The following is a 23,595-nucleotide window of genomic DNA, read 5'->3' as shown; positions in this document are numbered from 1 at the left end:
ATTTTATTCCCTTTCTTTTTATATTACTAAACATTATATATATATATATATATTTAAAATAAAATAAAATTAGAATGTACAATTTTATATTAAAAAATTACCTAATAAAAGTTATAATTTCTATTATAATGAATTAATAAATAAATTGAATATGCTTATATAATGCATATAATTTTAATTAAATATAATGATTTAATCTAATATTGAAAATGTAAAATAAATATTTACTCTAAATATGTCTATATATACAATAATTCAATTTTTCTTCATTATTATTATTCTAAAATCATTAGATTTATAACTAACATTAAAATAGTTATTAGAAACAAAGTTATAGTTTCCATAGTTCCTTTCAAGAAAGGCATGGTGCACCAATTAAAAGATTATGTTGAATATCAATAAACGTAAGACATAGAAAGTTAAAACCCTTTGACATGCTCAAGCTCAGAGTGGATTTATAATCTTCAAATATGAAACAATAATGAATGCGGGAGTGCAAAATTGAAGAGTGGTGTTATAAGTTGAAGATGTTTTTAATAGCCTAATTACTCTAAGGTTAGATTTACTAAAATAAAATCCTCTTTTTACTAAAATAAAATTCTCAATTGTGAGACCATATACAATAACTTAGGTGTAGCAAGCAAGTGAAAGAAGTGATCCTAATATTATATCCCATCAACTTAATTTTTTTTTTAAAATTCTATATATAATTTTTTTATTCATTCTAAAATGAAATGAGATGGTATAATTTTATATTTGAAGAAATATTTAACAATTAATAAGGGCTATCAAAGTTACTAGGATGTGAATTTCCATGAAATTATTTTTCTCAATATGTCACTGCTAAACATGTGACTTCATTATTGTTAAAGGCTTGCATCTACACTAAGAAACAAGGAGTGTCAACATGGGTGATGGATGCAACATGAATGGACCATTTATCATGAATCGGTGGGCTCATATTCATTTTTAGACTTGAATTAATATTCAAGAGGTCATTTCTCAAAGGTTCCCTGAATATGATATTTAAACCATACATTAAAAATCCTTCCACCCTTTATATGCTTGGATGGATGACCATATTTGATTGGAACGTTCTCATCTTCATCACATTTCAATTTGTGTGAGATTCCCTAAGTTTTTTCAAAGAAATTGGATTTTATATATGATCTACAAAATAAGCATAGGTAACATTTGAGATCACATTTCTTGAGGTAATAAGCTATTATTTTTTATTTATATACCTACCTATGTTTGTTCTGGACTTACTTTCTTATCATTTCTCTTATAATATGTCAAGTCTATGAAGTTACTTTTACACCCATCTAAAAATCTACCTCCTACAAATTCATAAAATATAGAGAAGATCAAATGCGAAGCTTTTTAAAGAGTTACAAAAAACACAAAACACTATTATATGCTGCTATGTACGAGATTACTTTCTATAATTATATGTTTTTGTAGATCTAAACTTTTATTAACTTAATTTTATTATATAAAGCTTTAGTTATGCTTTCAAATCATACATCTATCGGCGTATCCTTGCACTTCCTTTTGGTGCAAGTGCTAGTTAACCTTATAAACATCTGATAGATGATAGATCATATATAGGCAACCTCTTTAAGTGAAGAAAAACATTAAGCAACTTCCCGGCCAATTTCCTTTTCATGAATGTTCAGAAAAAAAGATAATAAAGTAGAACGGGGAATCTTGGAGGGGGCCGTGCTTTTGGAAATGGAGCCTAAAGCAGTCTGTACGTTAAAGCCATCAACTTTCGGTGCAAGCTTTCACTTTTTATTTGTTGAAATAAAGTTTGATTTATGGCAGATTATAAAGTTTGGGAGCATTATGAAATTTTTATCTGCTCGTTTGAAAAGAGTTACAGAGCTTCTATACTTGATAATCTTTGTTGGCAGGGCAGTGAACTACTTGAAGCTCTGAAAATTGTTGCGAGAAGCTTCCAAGGGTGAACGGTATATTTTCAAAGCCAATTTTCTAATTATTTTGTTCTAGGAAAAACAAATAAGATCAAAATTTATAGTGGAAGAATAATGACCAAGAAATAAATAGAGGTACTGATTTGGGCAAGTTGTTTGGTTCTTTAGGATTATTTTGCACTTCTAATTTGATATTTAGATTTTCATAATCTTGTGAATTTTATTATTAAACTTTTAAATTTTATTTGAATAAGTTGTGGAGAAGAATCAAGTGTATGATATTTCAAGAGATGGAATGTGAATCTAATTTGGGAAGTAGTAGCTAATCTCCAATTTCTATGAACAAGACAAATACATGTATGTGATTGCAATAATCTTATAATTAGGTTTCTCAAATTGAAAGTGATTTACTTTTATGTAAATTATTGAGAGTATTGATACTTTCAATTGTTATAGAATGAATTAAATGTAGTATCAAGAATTATTTCAATTAATGAGTCAATATATGTGTTATTATATTATAGGAAACCTCATTTTAAGAGGATGGCATATATATATATATTAAGACTTAATTATTATAAAAAAGTAAAAACATAGAAGTTATAATCTAATTGTGCTTTTTTATTTTTGAAGATTCATATTTATTTAAAAATTACAATAGAATTCTAATATTGCTATTCTAATTATAATAGAATTTTAATATCATTAGAATTCTATTGTAGCTAAACTCTTAAGTTTAATTCTAATTATAATAGAATTTTTTTAAAATTACAATAGAATTTTAAAATTACAATAGAATTTTAAAATTACAATAGAATTTTAAAATTTCAATTGTTATAGAATGAATTAAGTAGTATCAAGAATTATTTCAATTAATGAGTCAATATATGTGTTATTATATTATAGGAAACCTCATTTTAAGGAGATGGCATATATATATGTATTAAGACTTAATTATTGTAAAAAAGTAAAACCATAGAAGTTATAATCTAATTGTGCTTTTTTATTTTTGAAGATTTATAATTTTTTTAAAATTACAATATACTTCTAATATTGCTAATATAAATAGTTTGATATTTTAAAATGCAGTAATAATAAATAATTTTATTATAATCTTTGTGTTGCTTAGTAAATATAAAGACTCAATGGACAAATATTTATATAATAGATTGAATATAATATTAGAACTAAAGTCAAACCCTTCCAAGAACATAAAAAATGTGCATAATATAGTTTATAGGGCTTATCTTTAATATATAAGAGTTTGCTAAATACTTTGTTGAAGGAAAAATAAAGCATAACAAAAAGTACATACTCTAAATTTTTATTTTACTTTTAGTTTTAGTATATCCATTGATGCAAAACCTAATCCACCACCATATTTATTATCCTTTTTTGTTTGTAACTTGTACAAATTAATTTTGCCAATATGAGTTATTGTAAGCATAATATAATCCTATTCTAATACACAATCACATGTGTTTGCATTTCTAACATTTGAAATTAAATTTAAAAATCCAAATACATGCATCTACACTCGTATCTTGATATTATTGACATATGATAGAAGATTATACTAAGACATCACCAACTAACATTAAAAAATTAAATTATCTCATCTCCTTAATTGTAATTACATTTACATTAGAAATGACAATAATCCACCATACATACATTAAGAGAAGACTACATTCTCTAAAAATAACCAATTCCATAACATTTATTAACTATCTTATGTATTTGTTTACTTTTCATGGAAACTTAGCTTGAGACAAACATTTAAACATGCATAAAGCCCTTGGGACCAGCTATGGTACAACTTATTTGCACTCAAATGCCATGTCTTATCCGGTCAAATGCCATGCATAAGAGACACACAAATAGAAGGAGACAATGAATGATAGGGACATACCTTAAATGTTAGCTACAAGTCCTTTCTTTTTTAATACTTTAGAAGGCCCATATTTTCCACTTAAAATTTTTAGTATTAAGTTTGACTAATAATAATATAATATATTTAGTTTATTTAAATTTTTTAAAATTAAATTAAATTATCTTTTAATATAATTTTAAAATATTAATATTCTATATTATTAATATACATATTATTTATTAATCTTTTATAAAAAGTTAATAATAAATTTCTTATTATTTAAGATACTTTTGATATATATATATATATATATATATATATATATATATATATATATATATATATATATATATATATATATATATATATATATATATATAATATGCAGGCAAAAGTCTACAACGCATGCCTCTCATCGGAGAGGCGTTGGATTTGAATCTACTCACAATTAACACATAATAATAATTAATCTTAATAATAATAATAATAAATAACCTAGGCTTCGGCCATTTACCTATCAATAATAATAATATAATATGTTTTTAATAAAACTTTCCTATAACATAAATATTCAAATTATAAATTAACTAACATAAAACTAATATACTTTTCTATTAATAGTATTTATACCTAAATAACTACCACTAAAATGTTTGCATTAGGAAATACAAACTTTAAATTCCTAATAATTAGTAGATCATGTGAGAGAAATATGTTAATGAAATAATATGATCTCTTCTATTTTTCTATTGATTTATATCTAATTCAAATGTTTTCCTTTGAAATAAGTCAAGTCACCTAATATAATTATTTTGTTAAAAAAATATAGAGCCGTTAAAAGAAGAAAGACTAATTAGATGCTAAAGCTAAATAAAAAAAGTAAAAATGAAATTAAGTAGTTGCAATTTGCATGATGCAAAACAAAGATACTCACATTGATATTATTATTATTAGATGTTATTGATTTTCCTATTATGATTTACTAAACAAAATTGACAAATAATTAAATGCCTTTCATAAGTTTATAATATAAATAATAGTAATAAGAAGTACTCATACCTATATTGTTATTATTATTTGATGATATTAGTTGTACTATTATGATTTATATATTAAAATTAATAAATAATTAACTGTCTTTCATTTAAAAAAACACTAGGTAACCAATAAGAAATTAATAAGATAATTTAAACTTTATTCTTAATTTATAAAAATACCATATTTTTATTATCTTATAACAATAAGATAGCTTAAAAACATACACCCTCTACAATAATAAAATACAAAATACTGTTTAAAATACTTCTATTTATTAATAGGTGAGTAAAGCGTAGAAGATATTAATTAATGCAAACCGCGGTCAATTTGGATTTAGATAACTGACATCAGTCAAGAAAGAAACATAATTGTCCTGCCCTTGATGGAAAAATGCGGCGAAATTCATGATGATACGTCGAATCATGAGAAATTAACTCTGAAAAAGACAAAGCTCAAACTCTCCACGAGTGGCTATCGAGTTTCTCGAGCCATTTATTATTATTATTTCTTATTTCGTATCCTGAAAAGTGAATCTGATAGATTTAAAAATATTACAGGACAAAAGAATTTGGATGGTGGAGCGAGAAGGCTGCCACGCTTTTTGACAATGGCGCCTATAGTACTCCATACTTAAAATGAAATATCTTTTCATTTTGGCTCGCCTCTATTTTTGCATGTGAGTTTTTGGTGTCTTCGTTTAGTAAAGGGATTTGTTTTCGCTTCAATTTCTTACAACAAAAACAGTTTTGCAGACTGAGCTTCTTTAGAAATTCTCTTTCAGTTGAGCTTGCAAGGGAGATCAGCCAGCGAAGATGCTCTGTTAGCTTTTAATACGCTTCATAGAGGAGTTTGAAGAAGATGTGGAAAAAAATCAAGTGTGTGATATTTCAGAAGATTGAAGATGAGCCCATTGCCGAGTGTAGCAATGAATCTCAAAGCTCCTTCAGCCCGAGCATATCATGTCCTTCGGACAATCTTTCTGAAGCTGCATCAACACTACATCCTTCAGGTGTTTCATTCTTCATCTTTCTTCTTGCCGTTTCTCTGTTTGTATTGATTTTCGTTAATTTAAGAGGACACTAAACAACATGCTTTTGTATGGGAAATGCAAAAGTTGTGCCACTGAACATGAACTGTAGAATAATTTATATGGTCGAAAGCGATGCTGCCCCGCAGTTCTCGTCACCACCCGTGTAGTCAAATGTTGTTCTTGGACTTGTGGGATATTATTATCGGCTAAAGCTTAAAGGGCCTTGAATTTGTTTGTTTGCTTTTGCTATTTGGGGTTATTGGTTTCTAAAATATCTCAACAATGAAAAAAATGTGCTGACCAACTCTCTAGTAGGCCCGTCTTAATTGGGTACTTCACGTGGGTTGCCAGACCGCAAGGTGCTTCCTTTATTCAGCAAGTGGCGAGTGCTTAACCTGGAGAACCTTGCGGTCTCATTGTTCTTGTCTTCACGCTTGTCAATCTCTTGATCAAGCACCAAAATCTCTATCGTAGGGCCAATGTATGAATCATTTTTTATTCCCAAATAAAGTTTTCCTTTTACTTTTTCTGTTTCTATCATTTGCGCCTGCTTTGCATATCTTCTTGTCTGGCTTGGATTTAAGTATTTTTAGTCCTTTAAAATAATGGTCAAGCCCTCTTCTGGTGACATAACCATCCTCTCACATCTGTTCATCAGATTTCTATTGTGAATTTTCTATTCATCAATCTATGTATGCACCGTAAACTAATCAGCAAAGCTTTGGTCCTCTGAGTTGCAGCGATTTTGAGAAAAAACCTAACTTTTAATCACCATATCTTAAATGAATTTTCATGTTGAGGTGATCACAGTTTTTGATAAATTGTAGTTAATATAGTACACATGTTGAATTGTATTAGGAGATCCAATACATAATACCATCATTCATGCTAATAATGAGTCCCGAAGAGTGGTCTAATTCGAATCAAAGTTTGTGTATGCGATTTTTCTCCCATAGTTTTTTTTTTCTTTTTAAGTAAACCCTATAATTTCAGAACAATCTTTGTTTGACCAGTCCTTTCACGTAAGTTCCCCTTGATTGCTACCAGCTTTGTTGTTTTCCCAATGCTATAACTCAAACAAAATTTCAATTTTAAACACCAGTAGTAGCCCAATTTTTTTTTAAGCTTATAAAATGTGAACCCTAGAAATTTAAAAAAAAAAAAAAAACAAAAAACAAAATAAAGCCCTGGGATGATAGTGAGATAAAACAGATGTCAAAAAAAAAAGAAAAGAACACGATTATGGCCATCGTTGCATACTATTCAAAATAGTGCCAAAAAGTTTGTCAAATCAGTGCAATATTACAAAATATCCTTTGCAATTACTTGCAAATGCATTAAATGTTGTCAGATTGTTGAAGTAGTGAAACATGACAGAAGAAATTTGAAACGAATGGGTTTTGATGCTTTTTTGGCTGTTAATTGTCATTATGCACTAGTGGGTGTGTTTTTCCCATTTACTCATGCTTCTTGACAAGGAACCCCCAAAAAACTTGCTGGTGAGTTTACTTACCCAAAGAGATTGCTTTGTGAGTGCTTGCAAGTTAGTGAGTTTTTAACCTATGGAACAAATAAAAACTATTTGATTGCTTCTTCGGTTATTAGATAACTATATATGTATGATTGCAAGGAAATACTTGTTTTGCTGTCCTTAACACTGTGTACAGGACCAATTCTTATGAAACAAGACAGTTAACATATAACTAAAAGCTTAGTTTCATAACAAATTTAATAAAGACAATCTCTTTAATCCTTAAAAAACATAATTAAAAAATTCTATTGAGGATAATTCGTAAACATATGAGAAATCATATAGGTAATTTCAACATTTATGCTTAGTGACCACACCTAGTCAACTATACACCTTTTCAATTATATGGTTCAAACTCTTGGTTTCAATTCCCTGTAAAATCTGGTCTTGGATGTTTGTGAACTTTGGGTTTCAGGTCCTTGTAAAACCTGGTAGTGCTTTTAATGTTTATCTTTAGATGTTTGTAAAGGGTTTCAGGTCCCTTCAAAACTTGCTTTTACCGTAATCTAAAAAAAACTATACACCTTGTCAAGAAGAAATCTGCTTAGTGCTAGTTCTTTTCCAGTTTAAAAGGACTGTGCCCTACCCTTATTATTTGTTATTGTAAGATGAGTATAACTAAAGATAACTAATTTCCACAATCCATATAATTAGCTGCTTCTCTTTTTGGAAGTGATTGTGTGATTTTTGCATCAATGCTTTGAATGACATTTTGTGATCCATCATCATAATAATTAAGAGCTGAAGGAATGATTATAACTTATAAGTACTCACATTTTTTAATTGCTAATAATGTTGACATGTGATTACTTATAACTAGTTTTTGAACATCAAAAGCAGCAAGAGGGTGCTGGCCTGTGGAACAAATTAAAAGCATATTAATAGCACTAGCACACTATAAACAAAAGATGTATAGTTCATAGATAAAATATACATAGCAGAGACTTTCAACATAAAATAAACACAATACCTATGCCACATAGGGCAGGTAATTAAGAGTAGTCTAAAGCCATCACGACTATTAACCCAAAAACTAATTAAAACCATAACACTAACTATCTAAATTGCCTCCCAATCCTCACAATCCTCTTTAGTCTTAGTCTTAGTCCCGGTGATCTTCTCCTGTAGTATTCATAGCGTAACGGAGCAAGCCTGCATAACCTTGATGGCGAACTTGTTAGAGTTCTCAATCCTCCAGTTAAAACCACCAACTTCCTTCTTTAGCTCCAACACCAAGCCCTCTAGCTTCTCCAGCTTGTCTTTAAGGCACCCCAACAACCCACTAACCTTGGGTTTGGAATTGTCCTTCTATGCCTCCATGAAAGAAACCTGCAAAAGTTGGGGTTGGGGGTGGGGTTAGGGATTTGGATATTCAGAGTGCTCATTACTAATAACCTTAGTTACCTAGTTCTCCCCTTGGCCCTTCGAACCAGGCGAATTTCAAACCGGTTCTTTGTCATGTTCTTGGTTTCCTTTTGGGTTCCACTTGGGTTTGAACCCAAGCAGGTTGGTTCCTTCTGGTCAAACCTAGGTCAAATTTGGCTAGACCTAGGCAGACCGAGTGTGAAGCAGGTACAATTCCATTGGGAACATTTTATAATTTAGTGCAAAAAACAATTATATAGAATCTGAATAAAGATTTTTAGCATTAAACAAAATTTTTTGAAGTTCAAATATTTATTACATCAAATTAAACTAGCCCTCAAGATTTCTTTCTTTGAAACTTTTATATCCAATTGTTGATAATGGCCCCGTCCGAATAATTGGAAGTCCTGTATAGTGATTAATCGTATTTGAAACATTAAAGAACATCTTCAATAGGTGAAGGGATTTGCAAGCTACTTATATAACATTTTTCAAGTAGGATTTTAATTACAAACAAACAAGCTGTTTGTACAATGAAAAAGTAATAAGCGTTGGACAACTTGGAAAGTAGGAATGTTATTAGTGCAGTTGATCCCAGTAACATTGAAATGTTTGTGAACCAACTAATGCCTTTGATGAAGAAGAAGACGAAGATTTAGGTAATCCATTAGATGATTGAAACTTAGCATAAAGTTCTAATTGTTGAAAGTCTAAACAATTGAACTCCATATTATTTTAATATTTTGGTGTTGCTAATGGATATGATGCTAAGATTACAACTTTATAGTTTTTTGTTGTTTTTATGATACTATGTGACATTCTAATCTTAATTCAAATTTCTAGGCTGCATATATATATATATATATATATGTACATACATGTTTTTTTCTAATGAACCCAAACCCCATATTAAGATTTTGATGTAGCAGCGAACTGGTTCTTCGAACCTGAACTTGAACCCAAACTCGAACCAGTAACTTAGCTTATAACTAGATTCAGCAAAGTTTATATTTGGTCTGCCATTTCATTTATGTTGTGTTTATATTGTATATGTGAATTTCACGGCATTGGAGTGTATGATACATTTAACTATTCTCAACTTACCAACATAATTGAAGCACTTTGAAGGCATTTAAGAGCATGGTAAAATGCATAATAAGTTTGATTTCAATTTATTTTGATTTTATGTGATATGAGTTAGATTGCTACTTAGTTATTTTTTGAGATTGTATTCTGTTTACACACTGTGGTCATAATAGATTGGATAGCTAGCTAGGATTTGATTTTCTACTTTTGAAATGGTAAACTTAGCATCAGCTAGTGAATGAAATTCAATTTTGTGATTTTTGAGAAAAGGTTAATCTGGTGAATAATTCTTTAATACATTCCTTTTACTTGATGAGTTGTTTTTGGCTTATCTTTTTCTGACAAAGGAAAGTTGGATCATCATTCTTTAATACATTTTGGACTTGAAATTATATTTGGCTTAGAATGTTTGAACTTCGAAGGGAACCTTGCAAGGTCAATCACACTCGTTGTGATTAGATGCATCACTGGAAATTTAGGTGGAGCTTCAAATATCCTCTCAAATGAAGTGCTAATTTAAAAAAAAAAAATTTGTCCAGCTACTTCCATCTTTTTGATTTATTTCTTAATATTAAACTCATATCTTCCAAGTAATTTATCTTGTAGCAAAAACATTTCTGCAAACAATGCTGACTTGTGTTATTTTCTAGATGATGAAATGCGTTCCAATAACGGGAAAATGAAGCAAGATTCGATTGATGAAGAGGATTTGAAAAAAAGGAAGAGCAAAATACCAATATTCACAGAACATTGCAAGGCATTGGGAAAACTTGATTTTCCGAAGATGTTTTTAGTTTTGAATTATATTTCACCGTATGTTTGAGCTTGATATTGCTATGTTTTTGTGATCGTGCAATTTAGCCCTTGTTCCATAATAAGATGCATTTTTGGTAGTTTTTCAAGTAAGCTGAATTCTGGTTTTTTGCCATCTCAGCAGACATGCATTGGAAGACATTTTCTCTCTTCAGGATATACAAAATCTGCAGGGATTAGAAATTAGCAACATTGAAAGAAATATAAGGCAAGCAATGGCCAGGACAGTAGATCCAACATGTTTCTCTGAAGAGAAGGTGCATCTTTACTGCATATGTTACATTTGTCTTTCTTTGTTCTGTCATTCTAAAAATTCCTGCATTGTATATCATATCTACAAGAACAAAAAGGCTACTTGGTCACAAATATAAGAGGCCTTATCTTCAAAATGGAAAGTAGAGTCAACACTTTTCCCCTTGAACCTACATGCAAGGAGTCCTCTTATTTAATTTCCTCATCTCCACTCATAGTATGTTAAACTAAGTTTATCTCATAAGTGTCAAGCTCTCTTAATTACAATGGAGATTGATCACCCTTGATAATAGAGTTAATCCTTCCTATACAAAAGAATGAAATTGCTGAATTCCACAGCCAAGTATTTTCCTATATCAGACAGCCATTTACAAGATGATCTCTTTTTAATTACAATTGCAAAAACACTCTAGTTGTTTCACATTCTGAAAAGATGTGTAATTCTATTTCTTCTTCTTGTTATGTATGCATTGCTATCATTTTGATCGAATACAGTTTACTTTGATATGCAAAACCTTGTGTTTATTTTCCAAGTAAGTCTCTTGGACCTCTCTAACAGGAGTTTTGTACTAAATACTTGTTGCTATTTTCATCTTGAGAAAGGACCCATCTTTTGACATCTAGCCTATGTCACGAGCAGCGATTTTGTAAAACTTGTAAGGTTGGCATCATTATATATCTTCCTTCATTATAAATAAAATTCTTTATGGTTGATGAATTTGGATTTGACAATAACAAAGGTTGCATGGAGATGGGCTACTTGGGTAATTTGTAGATGGGGACTAGAGTGGATGCAGTTATTTGTTCAAAATAGGAGATGTGGGTACTTGGAGATGTCAATATTTTATATCATAATTATATTTAATAGAAAATCTGGAAATATAATGACATTGAATTTTTAAAACAAGAACATTGATCAAAATCACTGTTAGACATTAACTTTGAAGATTAAGTACACAAATCAAAATGTCATAAAATAAAAATCAGAAATCTTAATCTATCATCTAGTCTTCTATGCCTTGATTATCCATATCAAGATTCTCAGCTATGTTACTCTCCAAACAGTCGTCACTCCTAAACTCAGGTTCCTTTGTTGGTAGAATAACAGGGAGTTAATCAGCAAGGCCATCTGCTTTAACCACTTCATCAGCAATAGTTGCAACTTCCCGATCATGTGAAATTTGATCCCATTTTTCTGAAGTACCCTCATTGTATCAAAGATCTACATGATAGAGAATGCGGAGTTAGCTATGACTTTGCACCAGTTCTCTTCTTTATTGACCCTAATTGGTTCTGCCTTAGCAAATGAATGAACTCAAGTACCCCAATTTCTCTCATGCAAGGAAGAGCTAGCTACTTGTGAGAGCTATCTTATTGCAAATGATTTGAATTCAGAGGTTTCACCTCCATGGTTTCATCACCACTCTATGGGGTCTTTCTTTACTTTCATATCATATATGACTTTAATGGAACCAAAATCACCTTGCTTATGTGAAAGTTTATTCCGTTGACTACTCAAAATTGAAGCATCCTCCCCTCGGCCGTAAATCTGTTTTATCGCAACCCAAAATCCTTTCATTATCTCTCTATCCTAATGTGGAGCCCTCTTATTAGCCACTTGCATATCATACCATTGAAGATTAAGGGCGTAGATAGCACAATTAAGAGGTGTGTTAAGCTTGCTCCATCTTCTTTGTAAGGTTTCCTCTATTAAAGGATACAGAGAAGAATCTTTTGCATCAGTTATTGTCTTGACTCTTTCACACAACCAATGTATTGCTTCATAGACTTCTCCCCAACATGCTTTATGTGAATCTACAAATCTGATCAACTCATGTACAGGCTTAATAAATACCACAACAAATTTTACATCAGCCCAAAAAATGATCATCAAGATCCATACGTCTCACCTCCACTACAGTATTTGATGTAGATTGTCTCCAAGTTGCCCATGCATCACCAACAACTGTGGAACACAAATCTCCTTTGACTTCACGAAGGCTCTCAAGAAGAATAAAGTAAGAAGCAAAATGTGTTTCGGCAGGTTTGAGTAGCTCCACCGTGGGAAATTTATAATAGATGGCTTGTGTGTGGTGATGGTTGCATATGAACATATGTTATTTTCATCCCTTCTGTATGAGATCTGTAATTCATTGGAACATGCCAATGTCTTTGAGTGCATAATTAACGAATGCACACAACATGGTGTCCAAAATATATACTCATATCTGTTTTGCACCAACATACTTGCTTCTTTACAAACAGGGGCAACATCAGTAAGAATTTGCACCATATGTGATGCCACCACCTCCTCAATGTCATTACATAGCTAGTTATGTTGAATTTCTGCATGCTTCTCTTGCCTTAAACAATCTAACACCATAAGAAATAAGGCCCTTAGCTGCATGTTACCATGCTATTATGTAGTGGACGATTTCTAGCATCTTTCTATGCATCCATCACAATATTGCGACTTTTTGTAGCCCACACTCTTTCCATTGGTGTAGTTTTTTCATCTAATTGAGTTTTTTCTTTGTTGATTAGAGTAGTGCGAAGCTTTTCATACCCTAGTGTTGTATTCCATGCTGGTGCATTACTGTTAGCATGGACCATCTTAGTATGGGTGAGCAACATTAAATGCTATTCCATTTGTACAGAAGAATCATGCAATCACCGCATCAACTGCATCTTGACCGTGCACATCAAATAATATTTCAATGAGATTTGAGCTGTCAGTGTGTGGTCTCTTGTGAGGGTATTCTGCTGTTATATTTGTAGAAGAGACATCGACCTTCAACTCTGTTCTGACTTTGAGTTGTAGTAATTAGCCCTATTGTTGAAGCATGAGAGCTTTGATTAGCAACTTTCCCATTAGCTCTTTCTTGGTCACTCACAACATTGTTTCGTTCCATCTCATTTGTACAAGGCTCAACACCCACCCCACTTTTTTTAAGGAAATGAGCTATCACCCTCATGTAAGTACATTTCCATGCCAATGGACAAAGCTTACATTTGATCATGACTGTTCTATCTGTCAGCCCTGGGGCACAATCAACATACTTCCACAGTGGATACAACATTTGTCTTCATCCACCCAACATTCTACGTGGAAAACTATATTTAAAAAAAATATTAAACTGTTAATGTCAATCAAGGAACATATAAGAGAACATACATACATACATACATATATTATATAATGATAGGTATAAGACTGTAGCCAAGGAAGTTTCATTAACATTTAATCTATATACAACCCGATTTACTAGGGGCACTAGTAATAAAGAATCGAGGGGAGAAAACTTCCAGTCCAGCCCCCAAATTTTTTTTAGAGTTTCATTCTTTACAGTCCTTGCCTTTATGTACTACGGGAAGTTGATAAGGGATTAAGCCTACTCGATTACATACATATGCTTTTTGCATTACGAGAAGTCTACTAAAAACATTGAACTTGCTGTGGCTTTTAGAGCTCTTTGTTTGCTACATGACAGCTTATAATACAAAGTTTGGAGTATGTTTGGCTCCCCAGCACAAACCATGGGCTAGATGCATATGGTACTAGTCATTCATTGCATGTTTTTTCACTGTTCTGCAGTGCTCTAACTTTCTTGCTTGTGATCTGATTGGCATTCATTCTGTGACACATTCTTCTAACTGTAAAAGACATCAGGACAATCTCCAAACATCTTGTTACCTCTGTTAGTCCCTAACATGAAATGGCCAATTCAGCTGTGTTAGTAATGTCTGTTCAAAACTTTAGCTAAACAATCTATTCCATTACCATGCTATATAGATTAGAGCAGAATATTTGAAAATATCAATCTTTGTCTTTGGAACTACAAGCACAACAGTTGAGAACAACGAGCATAGTGAATTCCTCCTAGTTGAGAAGCATCTAATGTATAGCATACGACAGTAATACCTAAACAATCTTGATTCACAACAAATGCATAAATACTAAAGACCCATATTACCTGCTTTGAGTTGACCTGCTATAAGAACATGACACACATATTCTCCACATAGGAAAAAATACCATTTTATAGCTATCACTTCAATTGTAATATATTCTATTACCAAAGCGTTGTATCAAAATATGGTTTGGTTTTCCAACTTTTCCACTTGAACTTAAACTTTACTTTTGTAGCTACTTTTACTGCTAACTATGAATGCAATGAATCATGGATGGACTAGGACTCCACTAGATGTAGCTTTATCAATGACTCCACGCACCTAGTGTATGCTTCGGAGGATATACTCAAATGGTTTTCAAATCAATACCCTCTTCAATCCCACCAATGGATGCAAACTAAAGATTGGATGTCAATTGAAGTTAAGTACTTTCGCTAGCTCACAACACAAGGCACTCCTACCCTCAACAAGAGGCTGGTGGCCTAGTTTATATTTGAATTAAGCAAGTAAACATCCACAATTCTTTCATCCAACTAAACTACTTCTAAACAACATGAAATGAAATACTAAGCCAAGTGTGGAAATATGGATCCACCATGCAATAATGCAAATTTGATCACAAGAATTCACCATGCAAGACACAACAATGAAAAGTAGAGCAAATTTGACATTATATTAGCAACACTTCTCCAATAAGTCCTGCTTTACAAATGAGAGAGGTAGGGTTATATAGGAGCCCCAATCACAATAAACAACCAACATTGAAATGAATCAATGGCCTAGATTAATCCATGTCAAATCCTGATTAGGGCTACCAAAAGTAGCCACTAGAAATGAATTATCACAAAATTAGTGAGTGAGAAAATTCAAAGGCTTGAGGACCAATAGGAAGCAAGGAAGCAGCCTAGTCGTCATGCAACTCATCATTATGATCATGCGTGCCTCATTTCTCTTGCAATCTTTATCTTGATCCCATTTTCATATCCTTAGGAATTCTTCATTGCTCTTGGACATCTTCTCTTGGCTGGCTGAACTTTACAGTGCTTGAACCCTAGGTATTTCCACCTTCATTGTTTCAAAATTTTCTTTGTCTTCTTTGTGTTCGAACTTGATCCTTGGAGAAATCCCATGAACACATCAACATCCTCCTTGGCTTATTAAATCCATTTTCTTGCATGACTTGATCATCATCATAATCACTCCCTTGATGGGAATCTTGTCCTTGAATTCTTTCTTGCTCTCAACCTCAAACTTGTCCTTAATAGTCTTGTTCCTATTTTTGCCTTAGTGTTAGAATCATCCTTGAACATTCCTTGGTTGACTTGTTTGATCCTTATGGAAAATTGATGTGAATAGGGACAAGTTGATCTCCTTGTAAGATAGTCTTTATTCTTCAAACATTCAATCGAGTGCAAAATTAAATTGTATAGGGACACACGAATGCCCACGAGTTGAATCTTTGAACTCTTAAAGCTTGCAATAAAATTTGACCAGACTAAGTATTACAGAAGTAATTGGTAAATACTTGCTTGTTATTAACAGAGACCAGAAGGTCAATTTACACAAAAGAATAAAACAGTGTTTCCTTAGGAAACAATCGTAATGAATAGAAACATTCTATTTTAGAGAAAGCAAAAAACGAAAGCAAACTAAAGCTCACTAGATATTTACAATAGATAACCATTAACTAATAATAGACGACTTATCTATTATTGTAATACCCTACCTTAATAGTTACTCTATCTAAAACACCAAGCTGTCCTCTGAATTTGACCAACTTATTAGGACCAAGAGGCTTGGTGAGAATGTTTGTAGTCTGATCCGTGGTAGGAACATACTGCAAATCTATAGTCCCGTCTTCAACCAGCTGTCATATGTAATGGCAGTGAACATCCACATGCTTGGTTCGTTCATGGAAGACTGGATTTCATGCTAACTTGATAACACCTTCGTTATCAACAAATAGAGTAGTCGGTCCTACTGGTGACATTTGCATATCCCCAAGCATCTGACAAAGCCAAACAACTTCACATCCTGCCTTAATAGTCCCTCTCTATTCGGCCTCTGTAGAGGAGAGAGAAACTGCCTGTTCCTTCTTACTGGTCCATGTGACTGCACCAGATCCCAAATTGAACACATATCCAAACGTTGACTTTTTATCATCAACAGAACCTGCCCAATCTGAACCTTTGAATCCACTGAGTTTAGGATTAGAACTTCGAGAGTATAGGAGTTCATAATTTGAAGTGCCCTTCACATAACAAAGCACACGCTTTGCTGCCATCCAATGATCAACGTTAGGAGCTGTCATAAAGCGTGAAATATAGCTGACTGTGAAGTTGATATCAAGCCTAGTAGTAGAGAGGTAGATGAGGCTGCCGACTAGTTGCTTGTATGTAGTATCATCAACGGAAAGAGAATCGGACTTTGCTGATAACTTGAGATCTTTCTCCATAGGTGTAGATGTAGGTTTGCAATCTTGCATATGGAGTTTGTCTAATAGGGCCTTGGCGTATTTGGATTGAGAGATGAATATACCAGAAGATTGTTGCCAAACTTCAACACCTAGGCAACAGTGCATGAGGCCAAGGTTAGTCATATCAAAAGACTGGCATAAGTTTTGTTTGATTCCCTGAATTAGAGATGTCGAGCTGCCAGTGATGATCAAATCATCCACATTAATAACTAGAAGGATGGTCAGTATTAGTAGTCTTGATGTACAGATTTGAGTTTGAAGAACTCCTCTTGAAGCCTTAATCACTGAGGTACATATCAATTTTTATGTACCATGCCCGAGGGGCCTACTTTAAGCCATAGAGGGCTTTTACCAATCTGAGAACTTGATGGTCTTTACCAGCAACCTTGAAACCAAGACGCTGCGTCATGTAGACCTCTTCATGGAGATCACCATTTAGGAAAGCACTCTTGACGTCCATTTGATGGACCTTCTAGCCAAACTGTGCTGCTATGGCTAGGACTAATCTGATGGTGCTCATCTTTGCAGTAGGAGCAAAGGTCTTCTCGTAATCAATGCCCTGACGTTGAGAAAAGACCTATGCACTAAACGAGCTTTGTACTTGTCCAAAGTACCATCCGATTTGTATTTGATTTTATAGACCCATTTGCAGCCAATGTGTTTCTTCCCTGGTGGAAGATCAGAGAGGACCCAGGTCTTGTTCCTCAGCAAGCTTTGGTGTTCAAATGTCATGGCCTATTCCCTCTCTGGAATTCCTTTAGCCTCGAAATTTGTTTGAGGTTCAAACACACTATGAATGTTGGCCACGAGAGCAAAGTTAATAGAATTTGTAGTTTTGCTCTTTTTCCAAGCAGTTCTCCCATCCATGAGCTCATCATCACAAAGATCAGCAAGTGTCTTAGCCCACCACTTAGGCCGGATAGGAGAATGACCAACATTAGTACTAGGAGATGCTTGATCAGCGGGATCTCATTAGAAGAATTTGGATCAAACTCAGGTGAAGAATCCACTAAGCGAGGTGTTCTTGTAGGAGAAGATAGAGGTGTCTGTATAGGTATCACTGGTATAACTGGAGCTACAGGAGCTATTGGAGCCCTCTCATCAGGTGGACCTAATGGAAGCCGAACTCCCAAATGATGAGCCATCATAGGTTGGTTTGCTGGATCAGGAACAAGAGAAACAGGCATGAATGGTCCTCGCTGCTCATCAAAGACTACATCTTGGTTGTAGATGAGACGAGATGTCTCAACATTGATCAGGCGGTAGGCTTTGTGAAGCTTGTTATATTTAGCAAGCATTAGTTTCTGACTTTTGGCATCCAACTTGGTGCATGACGCTTCAAGAATCCAAACAAAAGCAAGGGAGCCAAAAACCTTCAGGTGATTGATTCTAGGCTTGCGACCTGACTAGGCCTCTTCCGGAGTTTTACCTTTGATTGCCACTATGTGTGATTGGTTTAACAGATAAACTGTAGTGTTAATTGCTTTTGCCGAAAACTACTTCAGAACATGTCTGTGTTCGAGCATGGATTGTCCTGTTCTGACGTTCAACTACACTATTCTGTTGTGGCGTGTGGGGTGTGGTTAACTGACGTTTGATGCCATGTGTATCCAAGAAGCTAAAGAAAACATTAGAACAAAATTCCCCCCCATTGTCTGATCTCAGAGTAATATTAGATTTCCCAAACTCTTTCAACTAAAGGTTTAAACTTCTGAAATACAGGAAATGCCTCTAATTTCTTTTTAAGGAAATACACCCACATTTTTCTATTGAGATCATCAAAAAACAACAGAAAATATCTGGACCCAAGAACAGAAGGAGTGGCCATAGGGCCGTAGATATCGGCATGAACAAGTTGAAGTATTTGAGAAGCTCGCCATGAATTGCCACTAGTGAAAAATGTGCGATGTTGCTTCCCAATTGGCATTCATTACAAACTCCAAGCTGTTGAGTTTGAATCTCTAGCAATTCAAGAACAAACTCATCCTGAGCAAGTTGTGAGAGATAATGCACATTTAAGTGCCCATATCGCTGATGCCAAAGTGTGCTAATAGAAGACTGCCGAGCAGCCATAGCTAAGTCCTGAGAATCACCAGTATCAGTAAGTCTGAAAAGACCATGATCCTCAAGACCCACTGCAATAGTAGACTTAGTCGGCCAATCAATGATGATGCATTGATGTGAACTGAAGGTGACTGTCAAGTGTGGAGAATGTTGCAGCAACTGACTGACTGAGAGTAGATTTAGTTCAATCCTTGGAACATAGTACACATCAAGGAATATGAGATTCCTCCCAACAGACTGAATTTGAATGTTGCCTTTACTGACAACCGTGTACTCTTCTCCACCAACAAAAATAACAAAGTTTGAATAAGGCTGGTAGTCAGTAAACCAATCTCTACGGTGAGGTGAAATGATGAGAGGCACCTGAATCAATATCCCAGGCAGACAACTTCACATAATTTGTAGGTCTTTTAACCATCAAGGCGTAAAAGGTAGATTCCACGTGCTCACTGTGCTCTGCATTGTTTGCTTTGGGCTGCGAACCTAATTGCTTAGATTGTGCAGCTAAGCATTTCCGACATTCAACCTTCATGTGTCCAAACTTGTGGAAGTAGTTGCATTGAATGTTCTTCTTTCGAGAACTATCTGATGCTGGAGTAGAAGACTTATGCTAAGATGGCTGCTGAAACTTGCCTTTATCTTTTTGAAAGGATTTCGTAGCAAGGCTTGCTCTGTGGAGGTGAAACTGGAGCTGCTACCGAACTGTTGTTTCCATCGATCTTGCTAAAGCAACAGGGTATAGAGATCAGTGAACTTCAAATCAACACCAAAAGATGTGATGTTGAGAGTCTCGATAAAATGCTCATAGGATTTTGGTAATCTTTGAAGAGTGATAACCACAATATCCTCTTCCTCCATCTTGCGATTGATGGCAAGTAATTGATCACGAATTTCTTTAATCTGATTTAGGTGTGCTTGGAGCATGGTGCGCTCATCCATGACAATAGAAAATAGAGTGTTTTTCAGAAAGAAGGCTTTGCTTTTGTTAGAAGTCTCATGAAGACCTTTGAGATGTGTCCAGATCTCAGTAGTTGTCTTGTCGGATAGAATCTGAGAAAGCTGATCATCAGCCACAAATAATTTGAGAAGCATCACTGCCTCTCAATTATTCAAATCCCATGTATCTTGATCAGGATTCAGAGAAGTTGGACGCTTCGTAACAGCCATAACAAGTTGATCGGTGTTTCGATATTCAAAAATTGCGATGATCTGCTGCTTCCAGGTGCCATAATTTCGACCATTGAATTTTGAGTTATTCTCGAGCAGAATGCTTGTCAGAGATGCCATGGCACGTTTTTCAATGAAAAACTGTGAAAATTTGTGAAAGCATGTTCTTCGAGGCAAAAAACAGAATACCCAAAAAAATCAGAGTGAACTTGAAGAGAGCTTGAAAAACCCAGAAGGAATATGCTGCTGTTTTCTGGATCCGCTTGCTCGAAAATTGAGGCACCTAAAAAAACCTAGTTGAGTTCTTGAAAAACCTACCAAGAATCTGAAATCAAAATATTTTTTTGAGCTTAGAAATTAGGGTTTTGAGCTAAAAAACAGGTCAGCAGCCATGGAGGTCAAACCCAACAGAGAAATGGTTGTTGTAGGCAAAAGAACTGTTCGTTTTTGTTTAGAATAGGGGCGTTTTTGTCGGAGACAGAATAGGCAATGAAATTTTGGCAAAACAAACTGTGATTTCACCCTCAAAAATGCTGTGTTTGGTAAACTCGTGACCTCTGAAAAAACGCAAGTTGTAGAGCAAAAACGTGAGCTTTTCCAAGGTTTGAATGTTGCAATTCATAGAGAAACGTGATGTGTAGAGAAATGCCCAGGGAAAAAATGATCTGGACTTGTATGAGTTGCAAGAGAACATCCAAAAAAAATCTCGATTTTGGAGACTGCCGTGAATGTTGCGATTTGAGAGAAATGTATGGAGAAAAAATGAGAATTTCAGACCTAGCCAAGATCTGAGTGTGCATAGATGATTTCCTAAAAAAATGAAACCTTGAATGACATTCAAAAATAATTTCTCAAGGCAGATACCCTAGGCGGGTTGTAGAGAAAAAAATTCGGAAATAATTTCAAAAATTTAGAGCAGATAATTTTGAAAGAAACTATAAAATTTCCGGAAAAAAATGAAGTATTGGCTCTGATACCATATTACGGAAGTAATTGGTAAATACTTGCTTGTTATTAACAGAGACCAGAAGGTCAATTTATATAAAAGAATAAAACGATGTTTCCTTAGGAAATGATCGTAAAGAACAGAAACATTCTATTCTAGAGAAGGCAAAAAACGAAAGCAAACTAAAGCTAATTAGATATTTACAATAGATAACCATTAACTAATAACAGACGACTTATCTATTATTGTAATACTAAGATGCCATCATAAAATCTGCAATAAAATTTGACCAGACTACTGTCATAAAATAAAGTCAGATTTAGGTGAAAGAAATCGATTTTCAGACCTAGTCTTCAGTCTTTCACATGTAGCAACCTTACCTCGATTCCCAATTGACTGAAACCAATTGGAAATATCAGTATTTTGGTGTGGGGATCAATCTGCAAACAAGTTTGAATGATTTGGGGGCTTAGTGATTTTATTTGAATTTTTTGAAAATCGCCCATTTGAGAATATTCGGACTTCAGGCCAGCAACACCTTTATTTCAGTCCTTTAATGGCTGCAAAATGGTGTCAAGTGGTGGGGATTAATTCTAAAAAAAAGACATGGCAATTCTGTCATTAATGGATTCATATGATTTTTATTTTTGAATCACCTAACCTTGTAAAGTCTGCAGATTTGGTTGACAATTACCTTGTTCTCAGCCCTTTACATGGCTTCCCAAGTCTCAGAAACACCACCTTCAGCTCTCCTCCAATGGCAAATATCTCTTGAACTCTCTTTTTCACTCTTCCAAGGCTGGGTCGGTCTCCCACTTTTGCCTCCTTGCTAGAGATTTTCAGCCTCTTAGCCTTTGTCTTTATCAGTCCTTATGATTTCTTCTCTTAGTTGATGGCATTCTAAAGGGGTTTAGCTTGTTAATTACTACCCACAAGCAATGCGGCATAAAACTTTAATACCCTTCTAGAAGCTTCTCACTTCACTTTATTAATTTTTCATTAGTACTTTATTTATTTATAAAAAAAGGGCGTAATAGGGAAAAAGAACCCAAGTAAGGACTCCCAAAAATTGAGTAAGTCCTCGCTTCTCTTTAAACACATTATCCATGGATTCATGGCCACATCCACACACTAATTCCATTTATCCAGCATGAGGGAAAATTGACTTGAGTAGGGATAAAACACATTTCACCCTTAGAAAAAACTAGATCTCACTTCATCCCCACAAGGGAAAATTGACCCTAGTATGGATACCTTTGACAGTTGGAAATTTTGCAAATTAGCTCTCAAAGGAAAATTTGACCTTAGTTCGGGTAATTCTTGCACTTGGAAAAATTTCACTCTCCTTACTTCGCTTGAGGGAAAAACAAGTCATGTTTGGACACTTCCAACACTTTGAAAATTTCATCATTCACTATTGCTTCGAAGATGAAAATGACCCATGCTTGGACAAATTCAACACTTCAAAATTATTTGAAATCCATACTTGCTACGTAGGGGAAAAATGACCCTAGTTTGGACAACTTCTAGAGTTAGAAATTTTTGAACATTCCATAATCAGTTTAAGGGGAAAATTGCCTCATTTCTAGACAACTTCTAGACCTGGAATTTTTTTTCAAAGTTCCGAGCTTCCTCTAAGGGAAAAACGACCCTAGTTTGGACAATCTCGAGACTTACAAAAATTTCAAGCTCACCCTTGGGAGAAAATTGCCCCCAGTCTTGATTTTTCAAACACAGAGAATTTTTTTGAGCAAGAAATCATCCATAGTGGTGGAAATTCATGGCATGCTTGGATTTTTGCCCCCAACACTTAAATTTTAAAGAGAAGGCCAATTAAAGTGGGGAAATTCATGCAAGTCCAAGATTTCAAACAAAATTTTAAGGGAAATTAATAGTGAGTCTGGATATTGATCAAAATATGAAGGGAAATTCGTAGTGAGTCTAGATTTTGATCAAATTATGGAAGGGAATTCATAATGAATTCTGACATTGATCAAAACATGAAGGGGAATTCATGAGTCTGAATTTTGATCAAAATATGAAGGGAAATTCATAGTGAGTTCGGATTTTGATCAAAATACAAAGGGCAATTTATATTGAGTCCG

At 33.8% G+C, this 23,595-nt stretch overlaps 1 protein-coding gene across 11 annotated transcripts in view; it reads left to right on the top strand.

The window, feature by feature from the left end:
- The first annotated feature begins 1,842 nt into the window (after positions 1-1,842).
- LOC149552173 (putative RNA-dependent RNA polymerase 5) overlaps positions 1,843-23,595 on the top strand; it is a 249,254-nt gene continuing 227,501 nt past the window's right edge. For 2 of the 11 annotated variants that reach the window (XM_089787675.1, XM_089787669.1), the window contains exons 1-5: positions 1,843-1,973; positions 5,406-5,524; positions 5,630-5,857; positions 10,511-10,673; positions 10,795-10,930. In XM_089787675.1, the coding sequence (XP_089643801.1) occupies positions 5,707-5,857; positions 10,511-10,673; positions 10,795-10,930 (450 nt within the window). In that variant the 5' untranslated portion in view covers positions 1,843-1,973; positions 5,406-5,524; positions 5,630-5,706. Of the gene's footprint in view, positions 1,974-5,405; positions 5,525-5,592; positions 5,858-6,157; positions 6,360-10,510; positions 10,674-10,794; positions 10,931-23,595 lie in introns of those variants that run through there. The other 9 variants (XM_089787676.1, XM_089787670.1, XM_089787673.1 and 6 more) reach the window with 8 other exon arrangements.

Source organism: Cupressus sempervirens, chromosome 6 (assembly GCF_028749045.1).
Source record: "Cupressus sempervirens isolate cs-2001-9-10 chromosome 6, ASM2874904v1, whole genome shotgun sequence".
NCBI classification, from domain to species: Eukaryota; Viridiplantae; Streptophyta; class Pinopsida; order Cupressales; family Cupressaceae; genus Cupressus; species Cupressus sempervirens.
The sequence above is the reverse complement of the archived record's forward strand: the minus strand, read 5'-3'. Positions and strand labels throughout refer to the sequence as shown.